This window comes from Centroberyx gerrardi, chromosome 7 (assembly GCF_048128805.1).
Source record: "Centroberyx gerrardi isolate f3 chromosome 7, fCenGer3.hap1.cur.20231027, whole genome shotgun sequence".
NCBI lineage: Eukaryota > Metazoa > Chordata > Actinopteri > Beryciformes > Berycidae > Centroberyx > Centroberyx gerrardi.
Genome location: NC_136003.1, coordinates 6,729,552 through 6,755,953, shown reverse-complemented (window position 1 = coordinate 6,755,953; position 26,402 = coordinate 6,729,552). Strand labels below are relative to the sequence as shown.

General features: G+C 42.7%; 1 protein-coding gene and 1 long non-coding RNA gene across 2 annotated transcripts; one reads left to right on the top strand and one right to left on the bottom strand.

Moving 5' to 3' along the window:
* Positions 1–4,286: 4,286 nt before the first annotated feature.
* prl (prolactin) lies at positions 4,287–8,213 on the bottom strand. Its single transcript, XM_071903451.1, has 5 exons — positions 8,171–8,213; positions 7,184–7,296; positions 6,302–6,409; positions 5,041–5,223; positions 4,287–4,478 (listed from the first exon to the last, which is right to left on the bottom strand). The coding sequence occupies exons 1-5, from the start codon at positions 8,211–8,213 to the stop codon at positions 4,287–4,289; spliced, it is 639 nt and encodes a 212-aa protein (XP_071759552.1).
* Positions 8,214–15,128: 6,915 nt separating this feature from the next.
* On the top strand, positions 15,129–25,545 carry LOC139914986 (uncharacterized). Its single transcript, XR_011784800.2, has 3 exons — positions 15,129–15,353; positions 24,018–24,128; positions 25,180–25,545. It is a non-coding gene; the product is annotated as an uncharacterized LOC139914986 (long non-coding RNA).
* Positions 25,546–26,402: the final 857 nt, after the last annotated feature.

Below are 26,402 nucleotides of genomic sequence, written 5' to 3'. Positions count from 1 at the left end.
GGACAAACTTCTACTCCTATGGAACTCCATCCACTGCCAACTGGATCCAACCATCCCTATCCCGCCTGACATAAGAGCCAGACCAAAGAGAAAAAGAGGTAGGCGTGGAGGGGTGCGTTGCAGATTCAGACGGCGCCCCTTCAAACGTCCTCTACCCTCGATCATTCTCTCAAATGTCCGTTCATTGAAAAATAAACTGGACCTGCTGCACGCTAAATGCCTTGTTGAAGCATCGTTCAGGGAGGCGTGTGTCATTGCCCTGACCGAGACCTGGCTTGATGAGTCGGTCCCAGACACGGAGGTGAGCCTGGATGGCTTCAGGGTCATACGGGCAGATAGAACCAAAGGCTCGGGGAAAGTGAGGGGCGGTGGGGTGTGCATGTACATCAACTCCCGGTGGTGCACCAACATCAAAGTACATGGGAAGGTCTGTAATCCGGACCTTGAGCTGCTCACCCTGTCCGTCCGAGCCTTTTACCTTCCGAGGGAGTTCTCGACTGTTGTGCTTAGCTGTGCTTACATTCCACCGAGCGCTAACGTCAAGGCAGCAGCCAAGCAAGTAGCACAGAACACACACGCTATGCTCAACAAATACCCTGACGCACCGATGTTCCTACTGGGTGATTTTAACAGCTGTCGGCTTGACCACGTTCTGCCAGCCTTTAACCAATACATAGATGTACCAACCAGACTTAACAAAACAATAGACTTGTGCTATGGTAACATCTCTGGAGCCTACACAGCTAGAGCTCTTCCACCCTTGGGACTAGCGGACCACAACGTGATCTTCCTGCTCCCGGTCTATAAACAACAACTAAAATGGCATAAGCCCACGACTCACAGCGTCTACCAGTGGTCGGAAGAAGCTACTGCACGTCTCCAAGGCTGCTTCGCATGCACGGACTGGGAGGTTTTGGACGGGGAGCTTGATGAGCAGTTCTCTGTCATCACGGACTACATTAAATTCTGCATGAACATTTCAATTCCAGTAAAAACTATCAAAACATATCCAAATTCAAAACCATGGATCACCCCACAAATAAAACACCTTCTTAATAAAAAGAAACAAGCCTTCAGGCAGCAGGACCTCGCAGCACTTAAAACTATCAGCCGAGACATAAAAAATGAAATTTTCAAAGCCAAACTAAACTACAAAAATAAACTGGAACAGGAATTTGCAAAAATGAACACTAAACAAGCCTTTCAGCGAGTTAGGGCACTGACTGGACAAGCTGCTAAGCAGACCACTTGCACATCACACCCCATCTCCTTTGCCAACAACCTCAACAACTTTTACGCCCGGTTTGACACCTCTGACTTTTCAGCAGAGTGTGAAAGCCTCCTGGACTCTCTGCCCTCCCATGAGTTGGAGTACGAGTCCCTCCTAACCAGGCGAGATGTCTACCTCCAGCTTCTGAGGTGCAAACCTAACAAGGCCCCCGGGCCGGATGGAATCACAGGGCGGGTTCTGAAAATCTGCGCCCTGGAACTATCACCCATCCTCCACTCCCTCTTCCTCAGATCTCTCTGCACTTCCACAATTCCAGTCATATGGAAGACCTCAACTGTCATCCCAGTTCCTAAAAAACCCCACCCATCTGAATTAAATCACTATAGGCCTGTAGCCCTCACCTCCATCATAATGAAGTGTCTTGAGAAACTGGTCCTCAACATCATTCTCCCACACGTCGCACCATCCCTGGACCCCCTCCAGTTTGCATATAAGCAAAAGAGAGGCACAGATGATGCAGTGGCCTGTCTCCTGCACTATCTACTACAACATCTGGACACCCCTGGAAACCATGTCAAACTACTCTTCATTGATTTTAGCTCTGCCTTTAACACAATCCAGTGTCATCAGGTCATCGGAAAGCTACGGCACCTTCAAGTTCCATCTCCACTAATTCACTGGATCCTCTCCAACAGACCACAGGCAGTGAGGGTTGACAACTCATTGTTACACACTATCAGTCTTAACACTGGTGCACCCCAGGGCTGTGTGCTGAGCCCATTTCTCTACACTCTCTACACAAATGACTGCCAAAGCGCATCTCCCACTACCATCTACTTCAAATATGCAGATGACACAGCCATCCTCGCACTGCTCAATGACAAGGACTCTCTCTCTGCCTACCAGCACTCCATATCCCACTTCAGCACATGGTGCGACAATAACTTTCTACACCTCAACATCTCAAAAACCAAAGAACTGCTCATAAGCCCTCCTGCAACACCGGATCATACCCCCAGTCACACCATAATTAAGGGAGAGAAGGTAGAGGTGGTTGAGGCCTTCAAATACCTTGGAATCACATTGGACAATAACCTCAGCTTCAGTCAGCACACCACAGACATTCACAGACGCTGCCAACAGAGACTTTCAGCCATCCGCAAATTAAAACATCTGTCCGTCCAACCCCATCTCCTCCTCCTCCTGTATCACAGTATCATTGAGCCAGTTCTTCTGTATGGTGCCATCTGCTTTTTCAACATGCTGACAGTTGCTAATAAGAACAGTCTCCTAAAAATCACCCATTCAGCCACCAAACTAATCGGTCTTCCCACTCCCAACTTATCCGACCGCACCACCAAAACTCTGGCCCGTAAAGCACACATAATCGCACAGGACCCAGAACACCCACTTCACCAGCACTTTACCCTCCTTCCCTCTGGTCGTAGATACAGAGTACCCATGTGCAGGAGGGCCCGCTTCAGCAAGAGCTTTGTCCCTTCTGCCATACAAGCTAAATAGGAACACCCCCCCGTCCCGGTGAATATTAACTTTTTGTAACTTGTTTGTACAATGTCAGTATGTTTTTGTCTCTGTACCACTGTACAATGTCAATGTGTTTTTGGGTTTCTGTTTATTGATCGTGTGTGTTTTTTTTTGTTTTGTTTTTTTTCTGTTTTTTTGTATCATGTCTTTGAACTGTTTTTGTACGTGCATCAACTGTGAAAAGAATTTCCTCTCTGAGGACAATAAACTAACTAACTAACTAACTAAGAGGGCGCTGTTCTTCCAACACGAACGGAGCTAAAGCTTAAATGCAGATGGAAAACTCACTCATTTGTTTCTGGTAGTTACACCAAGGTATCACAATTAATTTGACAATGGTATATCAATGTTTGAAAATGCTACACACAGCATCTTCAAACATTAAATTATTGAGTTTACTTTTGTAATATGGGTCAGCAGTATACATTCATAAAGGTCTACAAACGACTGACACATAATGACAGTGATAGAAATTTACTATGCAAGAGAGAATTTTTATTGATATTTTTGGAAACATTTCAAACAGTAGGCATCGCATTCAATTTGCTTTCTAGTAAGTGTAATTGAGGCTAAAGTGCAAATGCTGCAGTTTGTCGTCAGTCAAGCATTAGTTAGGCAGAGAACATCTGTTACAGCCCTGTGTCCCGGTTTGACTCAGAGAGAGGCTGGTTTCACAGATACGGATTAGAAAATTTGTCACATTACACCAAGGCTACTGTAATGCCACTAGTCAAATGGTGGTTATTTTTGGGTCATAATAATTCCTAGATTGAGGTTACCACCAACCATGGGTTTATGTTAACAGCCCAGCTGAACTCTCCAAGTCAAACTTTGGACTCCCTGCCATTGCAAAGCTCCTTCATCATCTTGGCTCTGAGAGGATACTGCTCTTTACTAGGAGAAAAAAAAGGAGGAGTCATTTTCATCACAGCAGAGACCACAAGATGGAATTACCACCTATAATGCGGAATGGTTATAGAAGCAAGTTTATGACCAGAGGATGGCCAGTTCATAACCCCAGACCGGCTGGGAAAATTTGGGCAATAGTCAAGAATGACAATTGAAGTTCAACAAGTCAACAAGGTGGATGGTTGAGAAGTAAAGCCTTGTTTCCTACACTTTTCAATTCAAATCTTTCATTAGTAAAGGCCAAAGTCATCTCTTTCTTTCTCTGAATACAAATGATTTCCTGTGTCTGCCATGACTCCTCATTGTCTTCATCCTCTAGGTTCAGTCAAAGCTCATACTGCCTACTATTTAGCGAGCATTTTTCAGCATACTAGCTAGGATAGCAGTAGTACACTACTAGAACATTTTGTAGTTCAATGCCAGTAAAATAGGAAAAGGAATTAATGTGGAATTGTAAGTGGATTGTAAGTGCTGCTAGTTTTTTGTGTATTCCTAGTACATGCTATTCCATACTTGGTAGGCAATATGAGCTTTCAGAAAACCTCTGAACTTTTCCTTCCAGAGTCAAGTTGCTGGCCTTGTGCGGGTCTGTTTCGGCTCTTTAGCACATCTCGGGTCGCATCTTGATGGCCCGGCAGCGCAGGACTTTCAGGAAGCTGTCGATCTTGTGGGAGTCACGGCGGAGGCAGGACAGCAGGAAGTGGAAGTTGACCAGTCTGGAAATCTTGTCCTGGCCGAGGTTGTTTCCCCCTCTGAAGGGCAGTAAGGAGATGTACTGAGAGGAAGGACCCATCTGGGAGAGAAGGGAGGCAAGGACAGTAGGAAGGAAGGTTGGGAGAGTTGGAAATTTAAGGGTGAGGGGGAGGAGAGGCAGAATAAGATTATTCATCTACATTTTACATTAACATTTTGGGTACTTTTTCTTACTTGAATCGAAGGTTCTCATGGTCATTTATACCTTCAGTGACTTTCATGACCTTTGTGCCTTGGGAATTTGTCAAAACCCCATTGTATAAATTTAAAAACTACATGGGCTGCTGAATGTGGACTTGAGAATCCTAATTTAGCCGCTAGTCCCCTCCACCAGGCTTATAATTTTCCAGGCTGGTTGCTACATTCAGGTTGTGATAATCCTTTTGGCGAACTGCGAGGACAAGCTTTTCCTCCATGTATGTTTTGCAGTCACACATGTTAATCATCAATTTTGATCGGTCCGCTGTGGATGACGTACCGCGCTCCCAACACGCTTTCAACTATGGCGCACTCATGAAAACGTGAGGCGCATTGCTTTGGCAGAGGAGAGAGCACCTATCCCATGAGTGCGACCCCGTCCTCCCCACCCTACAACCACACACCTTGCCGGACAGTATATCCAGGCCGTCTCCCAGGCTCTTGGAGTGTTCCTGCAGCTCCTGGATCTTGCTGTATATGTTGTTGTGGGATGGGTGGGGCAAGCTGTTAGCAGAGGTGGACAGGAGTACCAGAGGGTCCACCCAGGCCTGGAGCAGGGAGCGGGACAACGATAGCAGGTCTGACTCCTGGAGGAGGAGGAGGAGGAGGAGAGGGAGAGATCATACAAAGAGTAGGAAGGACGAGAGGAGATGAGATGAGAAGAGAAGAGGGGAGAGTAGATTTGCCATCATCTACTCACTCCCATATAAGTTGAAACTCTTTTGAAGTTTGTACAACCACCAAACACACAGTAAGTTAGCTACCGCTGTTTCAATACCAGTGACTCAACGATTACTTTGCCAAGTGCTGAGATTTATGGCTTTCAAGCTCATTTTGGAACAAAAACTCCCCACCCATTGGCCTTTCAAGAATCTCCCAATCTCCTCTTCACCAGATGTTTCTGTTGGATCTTGGCTTATTAGTTAGCTTACTTGTTTCAGTTGTTAACTTTAGCTCTTGTTGTAATTCCTAATGGTCGCCAATAAAGTTCCAAAAAGAGCATAAAATGACTCAAATTAATTGTTGCCAAAAAATTGTACTATAATAATAATGATGTGAATGAATCATGAATAATTATGTAATTCCAACTGGTTAGCGAGTTGTAAACAGGGTTAGGACATTTCCTTGTTTCAGTTGCCATGCTACACAAGAAGTTACCATTTCTTCTACCTAGAACAATACTACATAATGAGGTAAATATAGACCTTGAGGATTCACAGTGCAATCGTTTGGTTACAAAACACTTGGATTATGCTGCATGAGTAGTTTACAGACAAATGATGGTCATTTTATCCCCTCTTTGGAACTCTAATACTGTTCACTTCAATAGTTTGCGAGAAAGCTGATGTAGGTAATTCACTGTGTGTTTGGTGGTCCTACGAAGTTCAATGGAGTTTCGACTAACATGGTGATGAGTGGATAATGACAAGAATTTTCAATTTGGGGTAAACTTTTTAAAGAAAATAAACAAAAAGCAGGGAGCATGGCAGTGATCAAAAGTCTGACTCCTGGAGGATGGGAGGAACGATGTGAGATGAGAGAGAAGAGGATAAAAACGAAGATGAAAGTGGCAAGGAGAGGATATGAGAGGTAAGGAGAGGACAGGAACAGAAACAAAACCAAAGTAAAGAATCAGGGAGCAGGAAAATAAAACAGTTAACTTACCGACACTCGGAGTGCCTGCTCTTTGTCATTGGGTGTCTGTAGAGAGGAGGTGTGGCACATGGAGGGGCGGGGCATAATCGCCCGGCCAATAGGAGGGAAATGAGAGTCCTGTGAGAGAGAGAGATGATTATTATTTTGTACATTCACAGCGGACAAGCATTATGACAAATAATAAAATAAATAAATAAATAAAAAAATTCACTGAGCTTTATTGGCAAACATACACACAAACATAGAACAAAATATTAAATTCAACAATAACTAATAATAAAAATGATAATACCAATAGCCACAGTGTTTTACCACAGGTGGTAATTCCATCTCTGGTCTCTGCTGTGATTCATATTAACATTGCAACGTATATCACAGTATAGTGATACATTTTTCTCAATTTAAGTAATTTCTCTAGCCATCTGGCAGGCCGATACAAATTTAGCAGCAAGGGCAGCAGATTTATCCTCCTCTCTAAGTGCATCAGGGGAATTTTTTTTCCTGGGAGAGTGCAGAGAAATCTGGTATCGCAACCTGGAATCTATTAAAGTAAATTGCTTCTATTTTGTTCTGTTTTGGACATTCAAACTAGAAAAGCATCTCTGTCTCGCCCCTGATTTTCCATCGCCTTTGATTTTCTGGCACCCAGGAATTCCCCTCTCCATCTCAAAATTATGATTACGATTTTACAGCTTGAGGAAATGTTCGATGAACAAATCTAATCCTGCCTTTAAGAGTTGAACCGAATCTTACGTCCTAGAAAATTCACAATTATTGTTTTCCGTCATCTTATATTTTAGTGTTTCATTCTGGTTTTAACACGAGGCAAACTATGTAATGAATGCATTCAGACACACACACACACACACACACACACACACAGATACTGACCAGCTCATGAGTGAGTGTGGTGCTGAGAGAGTGCAGTTTGTCAGAGCGCTGGGAGGCTCGGTCAAGCAGGTCATTCATAGAGACGGCACTGCAGGATGCTACCATGTACAGAACTATGGAGAGAGGGGGGGGGGTCAAAGAAGAGAGCGTCAGAAAAAGATACAGAGCGAAAAGAGTTCAACAGAGAGAGGGAAACAGAGAAAGGGAGAGAGCGAAAGAGACAGAAGTAGACTCATTTGTCTTTTAAACCCATAGTTTAAAAGTAATCATCTGTGACATTTTCATATAAACAAATGTCTGTTTTGCTACTCTCTTTCACCAATTGATATAACACACTAGTGATTCAAGCTATATCCAGTTCATGAAAGCTTTTACATTTGCTGTTCTAAACACCCGGTGTCTGACAGCAGCAACAGCGGTTTGTTTGGAATAAATCAGTGGTTCTCAATCCTGGTCCTCAGGAGCCAGGAGTCCTGCTGGTTTTCTTTTCTACCTGGTAGTTTACATTCAGTCTCATTCGGTGAATGTAATTAACTACAGGCAGAATAGAAAGAGACAGAGGTAAGCTAATTTATATAAAACCCATAGTTTCAAAGTAATAAAATGAGTTAATTACATTCACCCATGGTGTCCCAGGTTTCCCCAGGTTCAGCCCGATTACACCAGGTGAATGTAATTATGTTGCGGTTAAAATAGAGAACCACTGGAATAAATAGAAGAAGAGCTGGGTAGTTAGCATGAGCCACCATGGCTGAACCGACAAAGAAAAGAGCGCCACCTGCAGAAACTCAAACTGCATCAACAGAAAATGAAGAAGAAGTCACAGTACTGGCTGAATTGAAAATATTCCTGAGGAAACAATAAAACATCATGTAGTGGTTTGTGGTTGTCCGCCTTGTGTTTTGTCTTAATCACCAGCTGAAGTGAACACACGCACACACGCACACACACACACACACACACACACACAACCCGAGCTCATCTCACCTGTCAGGTAGAGTTTGGTTCCCTTTGATCCTCTGTGAGCCATCTCTCGTCTTTTCTCACCTCTTGTCTTTGTCTTCCTTTCTTCTTCTCCTCCTCCTTCGCTTGTCTCTGCCTTTCTCTCTCTCCATCTTGCCTCCATTTTATAGTTCCTTCGCTTTACTCGTTTGGTTATGCAGCGGCAGGGGAGGGTGTGCTAATTGTTTGGAACTAGTTTGTTCCAGTTCATAATGAGAAACATGGTCAGGGGGATTTGAATGCCCATCAGGATGCAGTCACGGGTTGATTTAGGTGTGTGGGTGTGTGTGTGTGTGTGTGTGCATGTGTTTGTTTGTGAGTATGTGTGTGTGTGTGTGTGTGTCTGGCGTTCAAGTCAAAGTCAAAAGGCACGGATGTGGAAAAATCCTCTCCTCCTCACCTTATTGAAGTGGATGAATAAAAACACTCATGATTACAAAAGGCCTGATGTTATATGTTATATTACACAAAGCCTGATGTTCTGACACGTGTCTGAATTCATCACAAGTCACAAGTCATTATTTGTTGAGTGTTTGTTGAGTGTTTGTTGAGTGTTGAGTATTGATGTCCATTGAAGTGAGGAACTCATCTTTTCATGGTTATGTGCAAGTTCTCAGTTCAGGAACAGGACAAAGAGTTCCGTTCCAAAGTGTGATGACAAAAAGCGACACCTGCTCCCACAAAAACATAGTCTGAATATAAAACTCATGTGTGTGCATGTGTTTGTATGAGTGTGTGTGTATGAATTTGTGTTTGTCTGTACATCCCAGAATGGGTGAGGGAGGGGATATTTTACCTGGTGTGTGGTGGGTGTCGATTTCTGAGATGAAGTATGTTGTTTTCAATACAAGAGCTATTATTGTATATATACTTCAGAGGAAATTGAAATTTTTGTGCACAAACACAGCACACTTGTCTATGTGATGACATGCCCTAACATGGGATAAGTTGTCACAAGGTGTCAAGTGGTATTTCATCAGTAATAACTTTTGCTTCCGGTAAATTATTCAAAATGTAAAAATGCAATTTTTTTGAGAAGACCTTAATGTAGCTAGAAAAATATATATTGTATCTCAGTAGTAAGGTACACCACTGAGTAAAAATTGTGACAACATGCCCCGGTCTCCCCTATATTTCCTCTATATTGCCTGAATGACAAAGTTGACATTGTTTTCTGGGAGTTATTTATTTATTTATTAAGTTCATTTAGACTGGGACAATGCACAACAAAACATAAGTGTCAAAAATAATGCGAGATGATGCGTTGTACCAGATTTAGCTAATAGCTAATAGTTTCCATCTGTAGTCCCTGGGCAGGTAGACATAGAAGACATAGTACAAAAGAAACAAGACATAGTATATAGTATTTAATCTTTTTCCTCCCAAAGAAGAATTACTAAAGGACCTTGGAATAGTGCCTTAAAATGTGCCAAAAATCCTTGAAACCCTTTTCATTGCAAATATCAAATTTCAGTTTAGCAGCTTTGTCTGATGAATTGACTCGGCATTATACTTGAGGATATGCAAACTTTTGACAGCTGTGTAAAAGAAAGATACCATGGACAGCCAACAGAGGGCGCTGCTGTCATCAATGTTAGTAGAGACCTAACCTACCTATATACAGAATGTACAGTGTGTAGGGATATAGATGTGTGTTGAGAAAACTATACACCTTCCAGATATCTTCACTTCACTTTAGGTAATAGAGACAGAGAGAGAGAGAGAGAGAGAGAGGGAGAGAGAACTCCTACTATTCAGCTGGAGGGCCTACCAGTCTTCAGAAAAGTAATTACTCATGTGTGTGTCATTGCTCACAGGATGTGCCCTGCATGCACATGATTTCTTTATGCATGCATGTGTGTGTGTGTGTGTTTGTGCCAGCCTGCCATGCCCGCGCTCCCTCTTAAAATAATTGCTGTGTGTGCATGGATGACCACACGCTTGCATGCACGTCTGTATCCGCAGCATGGCCGCCGTCTTCCTCCCTGTCCGCAGTGCCATGCCCCTCCCCTCTGCATGTTCCTGTTTATGGGCCAATTATTATGTCCACTGGTCCTGCAGCATGGAACAGCATGCTATAGATAGAGACAAATGTCCCAGCACTTCTCTCTCTCTCGATTGGTTGCTTGAAATGTTGTAAATCTAGGAACTGAAGCTGTTTCTGTTGTTGCACTCAGTGTAAATCACTCTGGATAAGAGCATCGGCTAAATGACTAAAATGTTAAACGCAAATGTAAAATGATGCAGCCGTAGCAGGTGGGCTATCCCACTGTTTTTGGACAAATAGATAGATAGATAGATAGATAGATAGATAGATAGATAGATAGATAGATAAGAAATGTATTAATCCCAGAGGGAAATTCAAATTGTTACAGCAGCAAGACACATAGACAAAACAAAGCACCAATCAGGTACATAATCAGGAGAATTAAAAAATTTTTTAAAATGAATAAATACCAATGCAAGAATAAACTATATCTGTACAACATATATGTGCAAATCATATCTGCAAAAGGTACATTTTTCAAAAAAATGTAGTTTCGAAATCTGTTTTAACCTGTTTGAACTGTTTTAAACAGGTTTCTAGGGCGTAATGGACATGAAAGTCACTCTGGAATTAATCAATTCAAATTAGAAAAAGTCAAAATTTGCCAAAATTTCTGTTACGTGTTTACATATTGCAGCCTCCTGGTATGACGCCATTCCTTCATTTTTTTTTTTTAAACTACAATTAACAGTCAGTGTGGTTTTCTATATGCTGAGTATATTTCTGACCCCTAAGTCAATGACAACTTTTGAAAACCTGTCACCGGTTTTCAAAAGCCTCTTGGTCTAGTGTCATTAAGTGTTTTCATATTTGTCCCAAAGCATCGAAACATGAACATCAGCTGTCGCCAGTTGAGAAAGTGTCTAAAACACTGGATAAACAGTTCACTGTGGAATAAAACCCAAGGACTGTCTCCTTCATGGACCAGGTCCTTGCTCAGAAGCCATGAGGTCACCCTATACTTTACCCATGAGCCTTTGCTGCAGACGCCCCTCCCATTACTTCCTCATTTTCTACTGCCTGCCTCAAACTAGGCGCACACCCCCCATGTGTGACCTACAGACTGACTTTGAAAGCTACTCAACTCCTGTTACCTGCAAGGTACCACTTGCAAATCTGGCAACCCGCTGATTCCCCATGCACACATATGCACACACACACACACACACACACACACCTCCTCTTTTCAAATGTTCCATTCCCCTTAGCAAAGTTCCACTTGTTGCCAGAACAGCATTTTTGCTGTGTCCGCTTTGTTTTACAAGCAAAAATGAGGGAGTGTGTGTGTGTGTGTGTATGTGTGTGTGTGTGTGTGTGTGTGTGCTAGCTGAGTAGGATCAGCTGAGCCTGAGGGTGTTCTTCTCTGCTTATCTCTAACCTTACGCAAACAAGTGATGAACCTGCAAATAAGGGAAAGAGAGAGGGGTAGAGTGTGTGTGTATGTGTGTGTGTGTGTGTGTGTGTGTGTGTGTGTGTGTGTGTGTTGGTGGGGGGGCAACTGAAGTAAAGAGGGGAGAGAACAGCAAGAGGCCCCAAGGAGCCATATATCACTGGTTTACAGGGTGGGACTGTCGACCTTGCCACAGTGCTGGACGCACACGTGAAGATGCATGCATGTACACATACACACACACACACACACACACACACACACACACACACACACACACACACACACAGGCATAAATGTCATACATGTGTGAAGCCCCTCCCTCCCTCCCTCCCTTCCTCTCTTTGGCTCATGCTGAAACCGTCGTGGGCCTGCCTGTGTGCCTGCCTGTGTGCCTGGAATCTCAACAGGAGCTTCTTCTCTCTCTCTTTCTCTCTCTCTCTCTCTCTCTCTCTATGTCTTTGTCTTTTTCTGGCTTGCTTCCTCTGTCTTTGTCTCTCTTTCGTTCGCACACTCTACTCCTCTCTCTCTCTCTGTTTGTTACCCGTTCTTTTCTCTCCAGTCTAACCGACCTCGCATTTACTTTTTCCTTCCTTAACTCTCTTCCTGAGCAAAAATCCCCAAATAGTTTGCACAGTTCTCGCCACTATATGAGCTCTCTCTCTCTCTCTTGTAAACCCCTTTCTTTCTTTCTTTCTTTCTTTGTCTCCATTCTGACTGAAGTTAACTTGACATGCTGTGTCTGTTTGAGAAAAAGCAAATTCTTCTGCCCTTCCCCCCTTGTCTTTCAGCTCTCAGCTTGAGGCAGTATACGTTTACCGTGCACACACACACACACACACACACACACACACACACACACATGCACACACAGCACATTCATAAACCAGAGCTACACGCCCCCCTCTCAATAAGATCACAGTCACTACAGTTGTAGGACTCCAAGCCCCCCTTGGCATTTTCTGCAATTCCTACACACTACACACGTACTTTCTAACTGTCTGACTCAGGAGCGGGACATCCCATCTGCAGATAGGTAGGAATGAATACATTGTTTCATGGATTCAACCTCATATAGAGGCTGTTTTCTGCATGGAAGCCACTTGTACTGCCTAAAGTACATGGTGTTCCCTCTTGACTGAGCACATGTGGACATGCAGGGAGGTGTGGAACAGGCTTCTCATTGCCAATAGTCATTTTTACTGCATTATAATGATGAGGTAGTTGATCCAAAGTGCAACAGCTTGTGATTTAGTGATACATTTATGTTTTTTGCCTTAAAAGCTGCTATTTTCATATAACGTACATGATTTGGATGCTACTTACTAGCATATATACTCTGAATTGAAGATTTATGTCAGCTTTAAGCGGAGGGTGAATTCTATTCTGCTAATAAAAAGGTTTGTAAACCGACTTTAGGTGGGTTCACCCTCCACTACACCCCTTGCAACAGCTAATACTGCATTTTATAGGCCTATTCCAAGAGAATCAGTATGCCGATAGGTTATGTAAAATACCTATATTCTCTATTTCATGTTGACTCAAAATGGGCTTACGTGTCCCTTAAACCCAGCTTCTCCTCCTGTCCTCACACCAGAGGATTTCACTTTATGCATGAGAGGGGATTATGTCTGCCAGATGATGTGAGGAGAAGAGGGTTTTCTGTCAAGGGACTTAATTGGTTGACATTTGATGCTAATGTAATTTAGACCGTCCAGTTTTGTTTTTTTTGACCGACTATGAATGTGCAGCTAGTACTATTTTAAGAAAAGACAGTGCCGGTGGGGGTGGGGTGGGGTCGGTGTCAGACAACAGGTATTGAACAGAAATCATTAGAAAACATTAGTCTTGTCTCAGCCTCCATTGTTCCCGTTTGCCTTGGTGACGAATTTATAACTTTGGACGCTTAAAAACTCAACCAGGTCCATAGGCTCGTCTTGTGTAGCCCAACCAGAATCGAATGACTGCATTGAAGACTACATTTCCCACAATTCCTGGGCTCCTAGGCTCGTAAAAAAATGATTAACGCAGGTGTGCAGGGGAGACTAGGCTCGCGCTTGAACTACGAATAAAGCTCGAGCTCATTGTGCTGGTTGACTCTGACCACCACGTATCAGGTGAGATATGCGTGCAAAAATCTCTATTCATTTCAGAAACTACTTTACTTTTTACTTTGTAGTGGATTATTTTAGATGGGGGAAGTTGACCGTCTTCACTTACAGCGGAGTTTTTGTGATATGGCGCTGAATTCAGTGAACGCAAACTTTGCTAGTAGCCTAATTAACGTCACCTGTGCAATGTGGAATGTTTTTAAACTAGTTTAGCCGTTACTGGACGTTACGTTAAGTGTTCAGAGTTTGCATGGTTTTTGCTTTTGCTTTGCATTTTCTTGTGTATGTAAGCAATCCCAGTAGCCTATATGCAAGGCGCCATCCTCTCAGTAATGAACCGTAGTGCTGCAGTCAGACTGTGGAGTGTGTATTGCATAACTTGATGGCAGGGAGTGATGTAACGTTACATAAGTGTCAGTAACAGTTATAGGGCGGATGGTTAGGTCAAAAGGTAACAGTATCTTAGATAATGATTGGTTTGTAATTTGGATTGTAAAGATTATAATCCCGGTGAATAATTTCAGTTTAATTGTATTGCGGCTGTTTGAAGCTGTGGGGGGGTGCAAACACTCCAAGGGCATATTTTGGGTTTATCTGGAGTTCCTGCTGTGACCTTGGAAAAACTTTTAAGATTTGGTCAGGCAAGGGCGCACAGCTGAATTTGTCCTTAACTATACCCTTCGCTAACTACATTAAATTTACCCTATTCACTCACAATGAAACACAATCTCTTAAACAGACATATTTTCTTTCTGTTTTGTCCTTAAATATTTTGGCTGTTGCACCATTCCCTGACCTTTTAAACACACCTTTCTCTGACAAGGCCCTGCTCTAGCAGAAAGATGTAGGCCTCTTGCTAAAAGATTCCACTAGGGGGCACAATTTCATAGATCAAGTTGGATTGACCCTCATCTCTTAAAGGTCCCCCCCCCCCCATCCGTTATTGCCTCTGTCACATTGCACATGGGCTGTGAAACGTGCGCATCTGAACAGAAGCCAGTGTTTTCTCCCCATTATTAGTATTTTTGTAAGCAGAAATGTAGGCAGGCATTATCAGATACAGTTGGTTTCAATGATTTTAGTTGACCATGCAATTATCAGCTTGTGGGTTCCATGCAGTAGTGAATGAATTGTACAGTTGGGTAGGAAACCCGCTTGGCATTTCATGGTACTGGAACTGTCAATCCAGATGACTGACCTCCCTGTTGACACTTGGAACCCCATTGGCCCGGTTTTGGCTGCCCCCCCCACCCCCTCTGGACTTTAGTCAGGGTCACTGACCGCCCCCCCCGCCCCCCCCCCCTTAGCCGCCCCGCTCCTCCTCCTTCCGTTATGTACACATGTGTTCTGCCCTCTCACATTTTCCCTCCTCCCGTCCCCTCATGTGTGCCCTCCCACTAACTCTCTCTTTCTCTCTCTCATTTCCACTGTCTCTCTCTCTCTCTCTGTCTCTCTTGGGTGACACACGGATCCATAGGCGTTCGGAGGACGGGACAGGACACACACTCTCAACACACAAAGCAGCACCACAGACATGTCGGACTCTGAGACCGCCGCTGCCCCCGCCGAGGCCCCCGTCCCTGCTGCTTGCGCCAGCATCAAGGCCGACCTGGACAAATGGTAGGTGAAGGTGTGGTTTGTGTTTGGAAGATGTGTGTTTAAGAGGATAAAGCGCAAGTCTTAAGGTTATGTGGTCGCCATACTGGGGCCTCACATTTCCTATATTTTATTGTTATTTTTTTGTAATAGTTGGTTATACTGTGTATATGCACCAGGAAAAAGAGATTAATATACTGTATCTACCTACATATACCTTCCACTACACCACTGGTGTTCGCCATTAACCACACGCCATTGCCGTGGTCCTTCACCGTGGCACCGACCCCTATGGGCATCGTGGAAAGGCTTTTTCAGTGCATCTCTGCATGTTTTCTCTTGTCTAGATTTCGCAAGTTCTCCTGCGGCTCCAAGGATTGCATTCAAACAATCACACTTGTTTCACACAACAGTTGCTGAGTTGCCAGACCGACCTAGAGCAGACCTGAGCAAAAATCAATTCGAAAGACACTTTTGTATTTTAATTATTTGAGAACGTTGGACTGCTTGTTGGGTACGTTCGCTTGAGCTTACCTAACAAGCAGTTCAGCAGCTGCAGACTGAGAGCGTTGCATGCAAGATGAGAACACACATATTCTGCAAATTCTTGAACGGATTCAATCGTGATTCTGCACAGGCCTGACTGGGAGGGGTTGAGGATTGAATTGGGGGAGCAGCATCCTAAAATGCGCCATGCTAAAATGGAGTCGCTCCAGAGGACATTGTGGCTAGCGCTGCATGCCGCCATGCAAGAATGAATTGAATCTGAAGTCTCGGCGTGTTGAAATTTAACTGAGTTCGACATCCTAGCTGGATACAGGGGGTTAAGGTTATGAAAACTTGGGGTACCCTACTGAGGAGCGAGTGATTTGGGGGGTTAATGGTGTGTGGGAGGGGAGTGATGTTCGATGCTCATCCATACGCCTGGATGGAGGCTGGGAATTTGCTTGCGTCCCTACCTCCCCCTCTCCCCTCCCCAGAATACCCTGCGCTGACTCGTTGCGCTTCATGCCTGTCCCCTCTCGGGTCTCTTCTTGCCTCTTGCTGTGTCAACAGTCATGAGTATGAGCGACAGGAACGCAACTCGCCGATTGCTGGTATGGCAAGTGCACCTTTTCCTTCCCACCCCCCAAAAAATTCCCCCCATTGGCTAGTGAGTGTGTGTGTTTTTTTTTTTTTTTATTATTATTTTTTATCCTGCATAAACTAGAAGATGCAGAACAACATGGATGACTCTTGTGTGCATGCAGCTCAATGACACTGCAATGTCAAAACAGTTTGAGATTCTGCTGCGGCCTGAAGTTTACTCAAATGGACTTATATTGTTAATTTCCTCGCACTTTTCTAGAAAACACCTGAGGGATGTTTGCGTTTTTCAGAATAATTTTGCCTTTGTGTTAGTGTAATTTTGTGCAGACTAAACTAAAAAATGAACATTTCAGATAGTCTAAAGGCAGCCCACTCTCTCCCAGTCAGACTGCTGGGTCCTGATAAGGCGGCATGGGTGTGTGAAGACAGGAGATAAGACAGCAGGTCGAGGGGTTTCTGGGCAAGGCTTGGTTGGCTAACTGCTTGTAAAAGTTTTACAAGGGCCAAATTTATCTTGTTTATTTTTGCAACTTGAGGCCATGCTTAGTGTTGGTCACTGTGCAGTACAATCCATTCTTAAGGGACTCCAGAGACCCTCTCTCATAGACCATGTTAGTTTAACTAGAAGTAAAAATAAAGAGGCTACTCATTGAATTAATTTTGGTTTGTTGGCATTCCTTGTAGATGGTGTTTGGCTTTATGAATAGACATCCATCAGTTTCCTACAGACTAATTTCTTTTGTGATCAGCACCCCTTGCATGCATTGCCACTGTACTTTCTGTGTTCAGTCCAAAGGCACGCAGCTGTGGTGACGAGTGATCCTGTGTTTTTATTGCTGCATGTTAAGTTTGAGTACACTGGGAACTTTAGCCAATGTTGGTACTGTGAAGTACAGTACAGTCAAGGGCCTATGTGGGAATATGATCTTTGGTGTATGATGAAAGATATGCTACAGCCCATGCAATGCATCATGGTTTTAGGTGATTATATGAGCCGTTACATTCAGTTGGTGTCAGCAGAACCTGAACCCATGACCTTGAAGTGTTAAAAGCTGGGAAGTGGCATGACGAGCTGGGCCATACATGTCAAGGCTGCAGTGTTAAACTAAGGGTCACTGTGGCACATCACAGCATATAAGCAGATGTTTCGCCTCGTAGTCCTCTCTCCTTGTCCCATAGCCTTTGGCTTGGGGTGATAATGTCAGGAAAAAATGTTAAGTCCGTAACTTATATATATATATATATATATATATATATATATATATATATATATATATATATATATATATATATATATATATATATATATATATATATATATATATATATATATATATATATATATATATATATCTTATAGTAATTTCTTAAACACAAAAAAAACGTAAAGGGCTATTTAAGTCAAGCTGCCCATGCAGCCACTTTGATAGCTAAATTGCTAAGCTAGGTTGCTAGCCAGACATTAACTTTTTCATTGAGGTTACCTTCAAAACTTACATTTGGTTGTACAGGTTAGGGTTGTTTAAAAACTATTGGGTAACTTTTTAAGTCAAGCCAAACCAGTCAGCCTGCTGGCTCTGCACCCTAACCTAATCTGCCAACTAGTGATACTCCTTGGCTGTTGGACAGCCAGCTAGGGTTGCTTCACTACATAAGTGCAAACCACTCTGAGGCTTGTAAAGCTGCCATTCAAGTTCTCCTCAAAATGTACAACATGCTACACCTGCAGCCTTTATCAGCTCTTCACCAGCCAGTTAACCTTGCTTGCCACCACGTATGCTAGCTAACCATACTCCAAAGATTCCCTCGTTACATGTAATCCGGCCCGTCTGGACCTTCCATTTTATTCCAACCTACCCAAGCTTGAAGCAAGTGTAGATCGAACATGGCTGACACAGTGTAATGAACACCACAACCAGTGCGTATTTATAGAAGCCAGCTTCTAAAAGTCATGGATAGAGGTGTGTGAGTGAGACTATATGTACAGGATACCATGATATGTTCCTGTCATAGATCATGTTACTGCTCAACTTGACACCTGTTCCCTTTAACCAGGCCAGCCAAATAAGCAGCAGCCTCACATTCACACCCAGCCAGGGACGTATGGAGGCGGCCATGTTGGCTTTAGGCCCTCATGTTGGTTGCAGCGATAGGTGTCTCTGAATACTTATCCTTTGTCAGATTTATAGGTTTTCTGATGTTTCAGAACGGGCTTTTTTATGATGTATATTGGGAGAACTCTTGTACAGATAATCAGTGGTTGTAGGTAGTGAAGTGATGACCTTGTCAAGGTCATACTGAGAAAGTTAAACTGAGGTTTCCCCCCACTAATGTTTTAGTTTGGCTTTGGATATAGGGATAAAATGTATGCAAATTTGAGCATACAGAAGCTTATATCATTCATTTTGTAACTTACCTGGGATGTACCGAAATGGTGATTGTTAGGTTATATAACTGTGGAGCGAGCAGAGGCTTAAGGCTGTTTCTTGCACTCCCTACCACCCAGAATAATGCCATTACTCTTGTTTTGCTCAAATTGTCTAAACGATGTAGAGTTTTTGTTTTTTTTCCTTTCATGCCAGCAAATGCAAGAAAAATCTCAAACGTGACTTTTTCTTCAACAGATATTAACCCAACCACAGTAGCATTTGCTGTCATGTGTCTCAATTATGCTTTTTTTTTTTTTCTTGCAAGGTCACGATATTAATCAATGCACAGCACAAATCAAGGATGGGTACTGAGCAACATTTGACTGTCATGGTTCTTCCTGTTTGTCATGGTATTGACTACAGATTATACATGCAGATTACAGATTTGTTCCAGTGTATGACTTGGTGAGCTAATGGCACTTGCTAATATTTAATAAGTATAATACGGATTGCACTTGCACTGTTTCGGGTCCTGCCTTCTTGAGCAGCCACTGAAGAAGTTGGGAGCCGAAACGTTTGGCTGCCATTACATCATGTTCGTTTGAAGAATAAAAACGCATAAAAGACATTGATTATTCCTGAGTGCGATCTGTATTGACACTTATTTGATCTGTGCCTGGTGGGATCTATCACTGGCTATAAACTGAAAGAAGTTGAGGAAAATGTGGGTGAGCGCATTGGTCCTAAAAATGAACCCTTGCTAATATTTACCATGTATGTTGCAAAACTCCTAATCTATAGCTAACTTGTTGGTTGGTGGTTGGCCTGTGTACTTTGAGACTCCAGCTTCCTTTAGAAGGGTCAAGGAGAGCATGAGCACATGCCCCCTTTTGCCCTCCACAATCGCGCACACACACATACTCTGTCACTGATTCTCTACACTTGTGTGTGCAGACATGCATGTGCATGCTTGGTGGAAACCATTCTGGTTTTCATTTGGAATGTGGTGACTCTGCAAAAGTCAGTAATCTGAGCACCATAGTTATGCCCCACCTCCCAACACACACCACCCCCTTGCTGTACCATCTAACACAAATCATCTGTGATTCAAGCCAGCAGTCAATGGGGTTCTTGTTTCATGCTCGTTTCTTTGATCTCCTGCTCCTCTCTGCTACATAAAGAATGCTTGCATTGGACCTGGTATAATCTTCCTGTGGTGCAGGAAAGTGAAAGTTGAATATGCGCTGTCCACCATGCAAATAGTGTAAATAAGGCCGGGATCTCACCTAAGCTATAATGCATGGACTATGCAAGGATTCCGTGGCTCAAACTCATTTTAAAACAGATGTCGTTATCAGTATAACAGAAATGTTCTTTGCCGCTTTACTTCACTAATGAGATGTTTTTCATTGTGAAAACTTGATTTTAGTTTAGCCATGCATAATCAAGGCTCATGACACATAGACCAAATACATGCAACATCTGCATTCTAACAAATGCATCTACAATTTAATGATGGAGCTGTAACAAATTCTCTCATTTGAACCTCTGTCAGAAACGCATTCAACAGATTAAGTTAAACTATACCAAGAGCCCATATCACCTGGTAGCCCCACCCCCCCACCTTACACTGAGTTGAGTCCCTTGGTCTAATCGCTTTATGTTTTGACCAATGTACACTCTCTGCATTAGCTTGTACTGCTGCACCTACTGAGTGATCCATTATGCATGTTTGTTTAAATAATTCAGCCTTCATTTCCTGATTGTGTCCGAGACAGGAGGACGACGTCACCCTCCACCCAGCCTGAACGGTGATCAGTCAGACCGGATATGCTGGCATGGCTCCATCTGCATGCAACTAGTATAGTGATGGATAGTCTGAAGTTGGTGTAGTTTACACACCAGGTGATTGTGCTGGCAGTGATGCACCTATTATTACTTGAATAATTCACAGATCAACTGAGTTGATTATTTGGAGATTTAGCAGATGTCGTATAACTATTGATTGGATTTATTTATCTTTGCAAGCATTATGAGATGAGCAAGCCAACCTGAAGCCACATAAAAAAAAAGGAGTAAAGTCCTGTTGCCATGACAACACAGCAGTGACACCCGTGACCTGTAACGTGACCTCACCCAGAGTCGTGTTTTCTCTCAGTAGATTGTGTGATCGCGGTGGTGATGTCATTGCCTCCTCTGCCTGTACATGTGACTGCTCTGCTCTGATGTTTGCAGTAATCCCCTGTGTGTACACTTAATATGCATGTATAACTACCATATGAAGATTATGTAGACATCTTTTGAAGGCATAGACTTGTGTGAAACAATCTAATAAGTCAGTTGGTTACTGAAGTTGAATCATATCACATAAAAATGAATAAGATCTAATTAGATGAAACAGACCCATACTACTACTCTATAAAATACAAACCTCAAAATAGCCCACCCTCATTCATTCACAATGTACCCCCCCTCCACACACTCACTTCCTATTCATTGCTATGCATTATTGTCAGTCTAATTGGTTTGTATAGGGCTGAGGACAGAGCTTCTGTTGTTCTGTGTTACATAATCAAGTCCTAATTGGTTCAGATGACCTCTAAAACACAGTTCCCTTTGGGTGCCTCTAGTGTGGCACCCAGTCCAGTGGTATGGGAGCTGAAGAAGCTATCCCTTCATCCACCTCTACCTCTTCAGATTATAATCCAACCTCCCTCCACCATTACATTTCAATGTCATTTGATTAATAAAATGGCTGCCGTTTTTATACTTCCGTGGTTCCACCCCCACTGTTTTTGTCCCAGAAGGTACTGTCCAATCGCATTTAGTCAGTAGCTCTGTGGATCGTTCTATTGAGAAGTGGGGGTTGGTGTGTGTGGGTTGGAAGAGGAGTGGGTTGTAGTAGGATTATCTGACAATGCAGCCTCAGGGTAAGAGTTTTGTATGTGCTGTACTGATGCTGGGTCATCGGTGCGGTGTGACACACACACACACTCTCTCACTCCCACCCTCCACCAGAAATGCGTGCTCTCTGTGACACAAGCAAATACTCAATGGCTCTCATTCCACACATACACTCCCTCTACCACACACTGACTAAGTAACGCGCAGACACACACACTCATCCCTCCATCCCCCTCTGGAAGAGTAAAGCGCTGTTAATCTGTAGCAGCCAGCTGTGTGTTACATCATAGATGGGGAACCCAGCCACAATACAAAGAGATAAAGCTATAGAGACGATCTTGTGTAGCTCAACTATTACATTCAAAATGTGTGGTAGTGATTACTGTATGCCGATTGGGATAATACTAATACCAGAGATGCGGTGGAGGGTAAACTCAGTCATTTTACTCACCTTTTTTTAATTTTTTAATTTTTTTATTTGCAGAATCGAGTTTACCCACCTTAGTCTGCTATAAATCTTAATGACATAAATTCATAGTACACGTCATAGTAAGTAGCATCAAACTAATGTAAGTTATATAAGGGTGGGCCTTTTTAAGGGGGTAAAACATAAATTAATGTGTTAGATTTTTGTTTATATTGGTAATAGTTTTCCTTATGATGGAGGAAATTAGGAAGTTATTTCTCTTAATAATTATTAGTAAGGTGGGATCACCCTGGTCTTAGATGGGTGAATGAGGGATTGTGGAAAGAGGGAGGGATGGGTTTACATTTATGTCAACTTCAAACCCCTCCCCCTTTGGGTCTCATTCTTTTACCTACATGTCTTGTCATCTTTTTGCGCTATCACGCAATCTCTCTCCCCTACCCCCTCTCCCTGGTGTCCTACCAAGCAGATGGGTTCATCCCATCACTTTCTGTATATCTGTTCTCTGCATTTCTCTTGCTCTGCTAGGTCTCTCTCATTCACTACTCTCCCTCCCTTTCGACCCATCACCCTAATGCACTATGGCAGTGTCTGCTGCTGTTTGGTGCTGGGTGCCTGAAATCTCTCACCCCTCCCTAAGTGATAGTAGGAGACTAGCATTATCCAAAGTAAAGACTGACGTATTGGTAATAAAAAGTTGTTGGAGGTTTTTATTGGCCTGTAGATTCATAAATTAAAATGAAAATATCATGTAGCAGTTTATTTTTGGAACTATTTCAACCACATTCATCTGCTGCAGGGATTTAAAAAAAAATTTTTTTTTAAGCTGTACAGTCTCCCGTTGTGCACCACTTTCACTTATGGAAACAGGGAAAGCAGTCCCTGCTTGTTCAAAGTTATTTTCATAGCATGATTTTACCAATCTCCTACACAAAACTGTTGTTCTTGGCCACATATATTTTTTTTAAGATTACTAATCATTTAGCTTTAGAGCTGCTTCTCATTCTCTCTTTTTAGATAATGCTAGGGCCTACTATCATTCAACATAGTGTATGCTAAAGAGTTGACCAGTGGGCCAATTGTTTTTAATTTAACTAAAAACTAGTGGTTATCTGGCTTAAAATGTGCCAGAAAGCCTTGTGATTCAAGTACATTGAAACCTTTCTTTGCCCAGTCCTGGATTGAACACTTAGCACCCTTAGAGTATTATTCACCTCTTAATATAATCTCCTATGTAAAACACTTGAGGATAATCCTGCAAGTGATCCTCCATATCTCCTGTTCTGAGTAGTCTACACTTGTCTATTTATCCTTCATCCTGCAGAGTGATGGGGAGGATGAGACTGCAATGATTCTGCAGTCAGGCTGGTTTTCTTTTTCTCTCATGCACATCTGACTTTATCACTAATGCATGTCTTATTTGAACACTGTGCAGAATGGTGAGGGAGGGAATAAGGGCAGACATCTAAATTGGTACCCTATTTCTAATCAATGCATTAAAATTGACAGAAGTTTTGCTCCTGGCACCAGTTTTGTCAACCAAGTTTAGTGGACTGGGATTCAGTCCAAGACTTGGTGGACTCTAGAATGCTGTTGCAATTTGTTTTAGCCGTTTGACCGACTGCTTCAGTTCACTGTCAGGAGCCTGACAGGAGGACTGTGGCTCTACTACAATCCTTCTTCTTTGACTTATCTATTCCTGTCCACATGCCATCTGTACGTGTATGCCCTCTGGAGGTGACATGGAAATACGATTTAAGCTTGCAGAACATTTGGTGAAATCATTCAAATTTTGTAAGACTAAACGCTGAATTCAGTGTATCGCAACAGTACTGAAGTAGTATTGAAATATCGTGATAATGCTATCTCTAATGTTTCATTCATCTTTCTTTATCCCAGTGTGGCAGAGAAGGGAGGCGAGGGCTGCAAGGATCTGATGGAGGCCTTTGCTGCTTGTGTGAAGAGTGCAGCTGAGGCGACGTCGTGAGGAGCCGAGCTCCAACCTCAAATGTAAGGACATAACATCATTTACAGATTCATTTATATGCAACAAGGAGTGTTGGAGCTAAAATGTTAAACCTTGGTTTTACGAACATTCTACCTAAGCAGTGGCCATTCATTTAAGGGGAATGCTGTTCTGTGGCTCGCCTCCAAATCACCTCCTCCTACAGAAGAAGGGCAACTCAACTATACAAACTGGTTTGACAAATTGTCAACACCAAGTGAAATCTAATAGCAATTCATAATTAAATGATGGAACTTTGCCAAAGTCCCAACACTTAAATTAATTAATCATTCCAGCTCTAACCTCAAATGTAAGGTTATTAACAGCAATGTCTTGTCAATGTTATATCATTGTTTGATTCATTTATATTCAACAACGGGGAACTAAAAATGTTAAAAATGAGCATTAGGAATTAATTGAAGGGTGGATGCCATATTCTCTACCTTCTCTTCCCATTGCCTCCTTTATAGAAGTAACGCATCTCCACTATAGGAACAAACAACTTTGATAAATTGTCAAGTTAAATCTGATTGCGATTCATAATTAAACGTAAAGATGGAACTTTTCCTAAATCCCCAAACTAATAAACTATTTAATTCCTTCTCACCATCCTCTAGCAATAATCTGATTCCTCATGACTCAAGTAGATGGAGATGGACTTTCCCCATGTTCTTAGAGTAGCCCTCATTGAAAAAGGAATGAATATTGCAACTTTGCCACATTAGCAGAACGGCCTCTCTGTGCTGACGTGTGTGCCAGCTAGAAAGAATGGCAGCGCTGGCCTGCAGGGCTTTACAGTGGAGTAAACAGTAAGCACCATGCCAGGATGCTGCTGTCCGCTCTGTGCCAAGAACCTTATTAGTGAAAAGCAAAACGTTAAAACCACTAGTACAGCGTGTTTTACCAGCTGACTTACTTTCTTTCCCCTTTTCTAACTGTTCAGTTTCTTCCTTCTCTCTCCTTCCCTTTCTCTGTACTTTCACATTTTTCAACCATTTATCTGACTTCTCTTACCCATTTCACCATTCTTGTTCTTTCCCCCTCCCTCTCTTCCAGGTCCACTGCACTGAGTCCTCCAAGTTCCCAGCATTCCCTTCTGCACAACAGCACTGGACTGAACGACGATGATGATGATGTTGATGGCGTGATGAACATTGTGTCTACTTGGGCTGAGTTCGGGATCTGGCGGCAGAAACCACAATTAACCCCACCCCCCCCAACCCCTCCCTCCTTCCAGCGTCCCCCCTGTTTTAGGCCCAACTGGTGTCTTCCAACCTTTACGCCCGTTCCCCTCCCTGTAAAGCTGAAATGCATCGATCTGTAGACAATTCTGGAAAGCCAATGGGTTGTAATGTAAATTGTCGACTTGATGAATACATATAAATGGAAATAAAAGTATAAAATAATTGGTATAAAAACATAGTCATGATTTGGCTTCTTTGTTTCTCTTTTGGATGGGAAGTTGTCAGTTTCTTAGGATTTGGATAGTCAAGTGAAAAGGGTGTTGGCTCACCTCAGCCACAGCACATGCCAAGTATTATATCATTTTAGCTATTATGACTTTACGAGCTGAAGTTTATTACCAGTAAAACTGAGTGTAAACCTTTTTTGGAATACATATGTGTCTACAAACAAGGGATTAATTCCAAAATGCCATACATTCATTTTGAAAAACAGAGGATGCTTTCATCCTCAAATGTATAATTTTGTAACCAAATGTATTAATTTCAAAAGTATTTCATAAGGGGTTCTACTTTTGTCAACATTCATTCTCTGAGAATCTACTTTTTTATTTTTTTTTTCAAATGGTTGACATCTCATCTTAGAATGAAACATTTCAAAAGTTGATGTTGCATTACACTATGTATTTCTGTTTAATAGTATTTAGTAGGTGGTGTTCAGTATGAGCTATCAAACATACCCACCGTCTATACTTAACCTCTTGGGTTATGAACACATGTAGAGACCAAGAAGGGTTAATATGTCTTGATGAGCAGAAACATGGTGGATCAGACAGTAGATGGGTGCAGGCTCATACAGTGGAAGGAAATTCCAAAATGTGCTTACACAGAAACAGCCGAAAATGAATCGGAGAGGTTTAAATGTCTTGCTGCCAAAAGTAACCGTGACATGTTGTGTCACGCAGGGTGGGGTTAAGAGGGAAGCCTCTGGACACACACACACAGTGTCCTTGCATGCAGACATCTCCACTGTCAGCTGTCTGTTGGCCATCCTAATCCGGCCCAGGGGGTGAATTCGGACACTTTTTGGCATGGCAC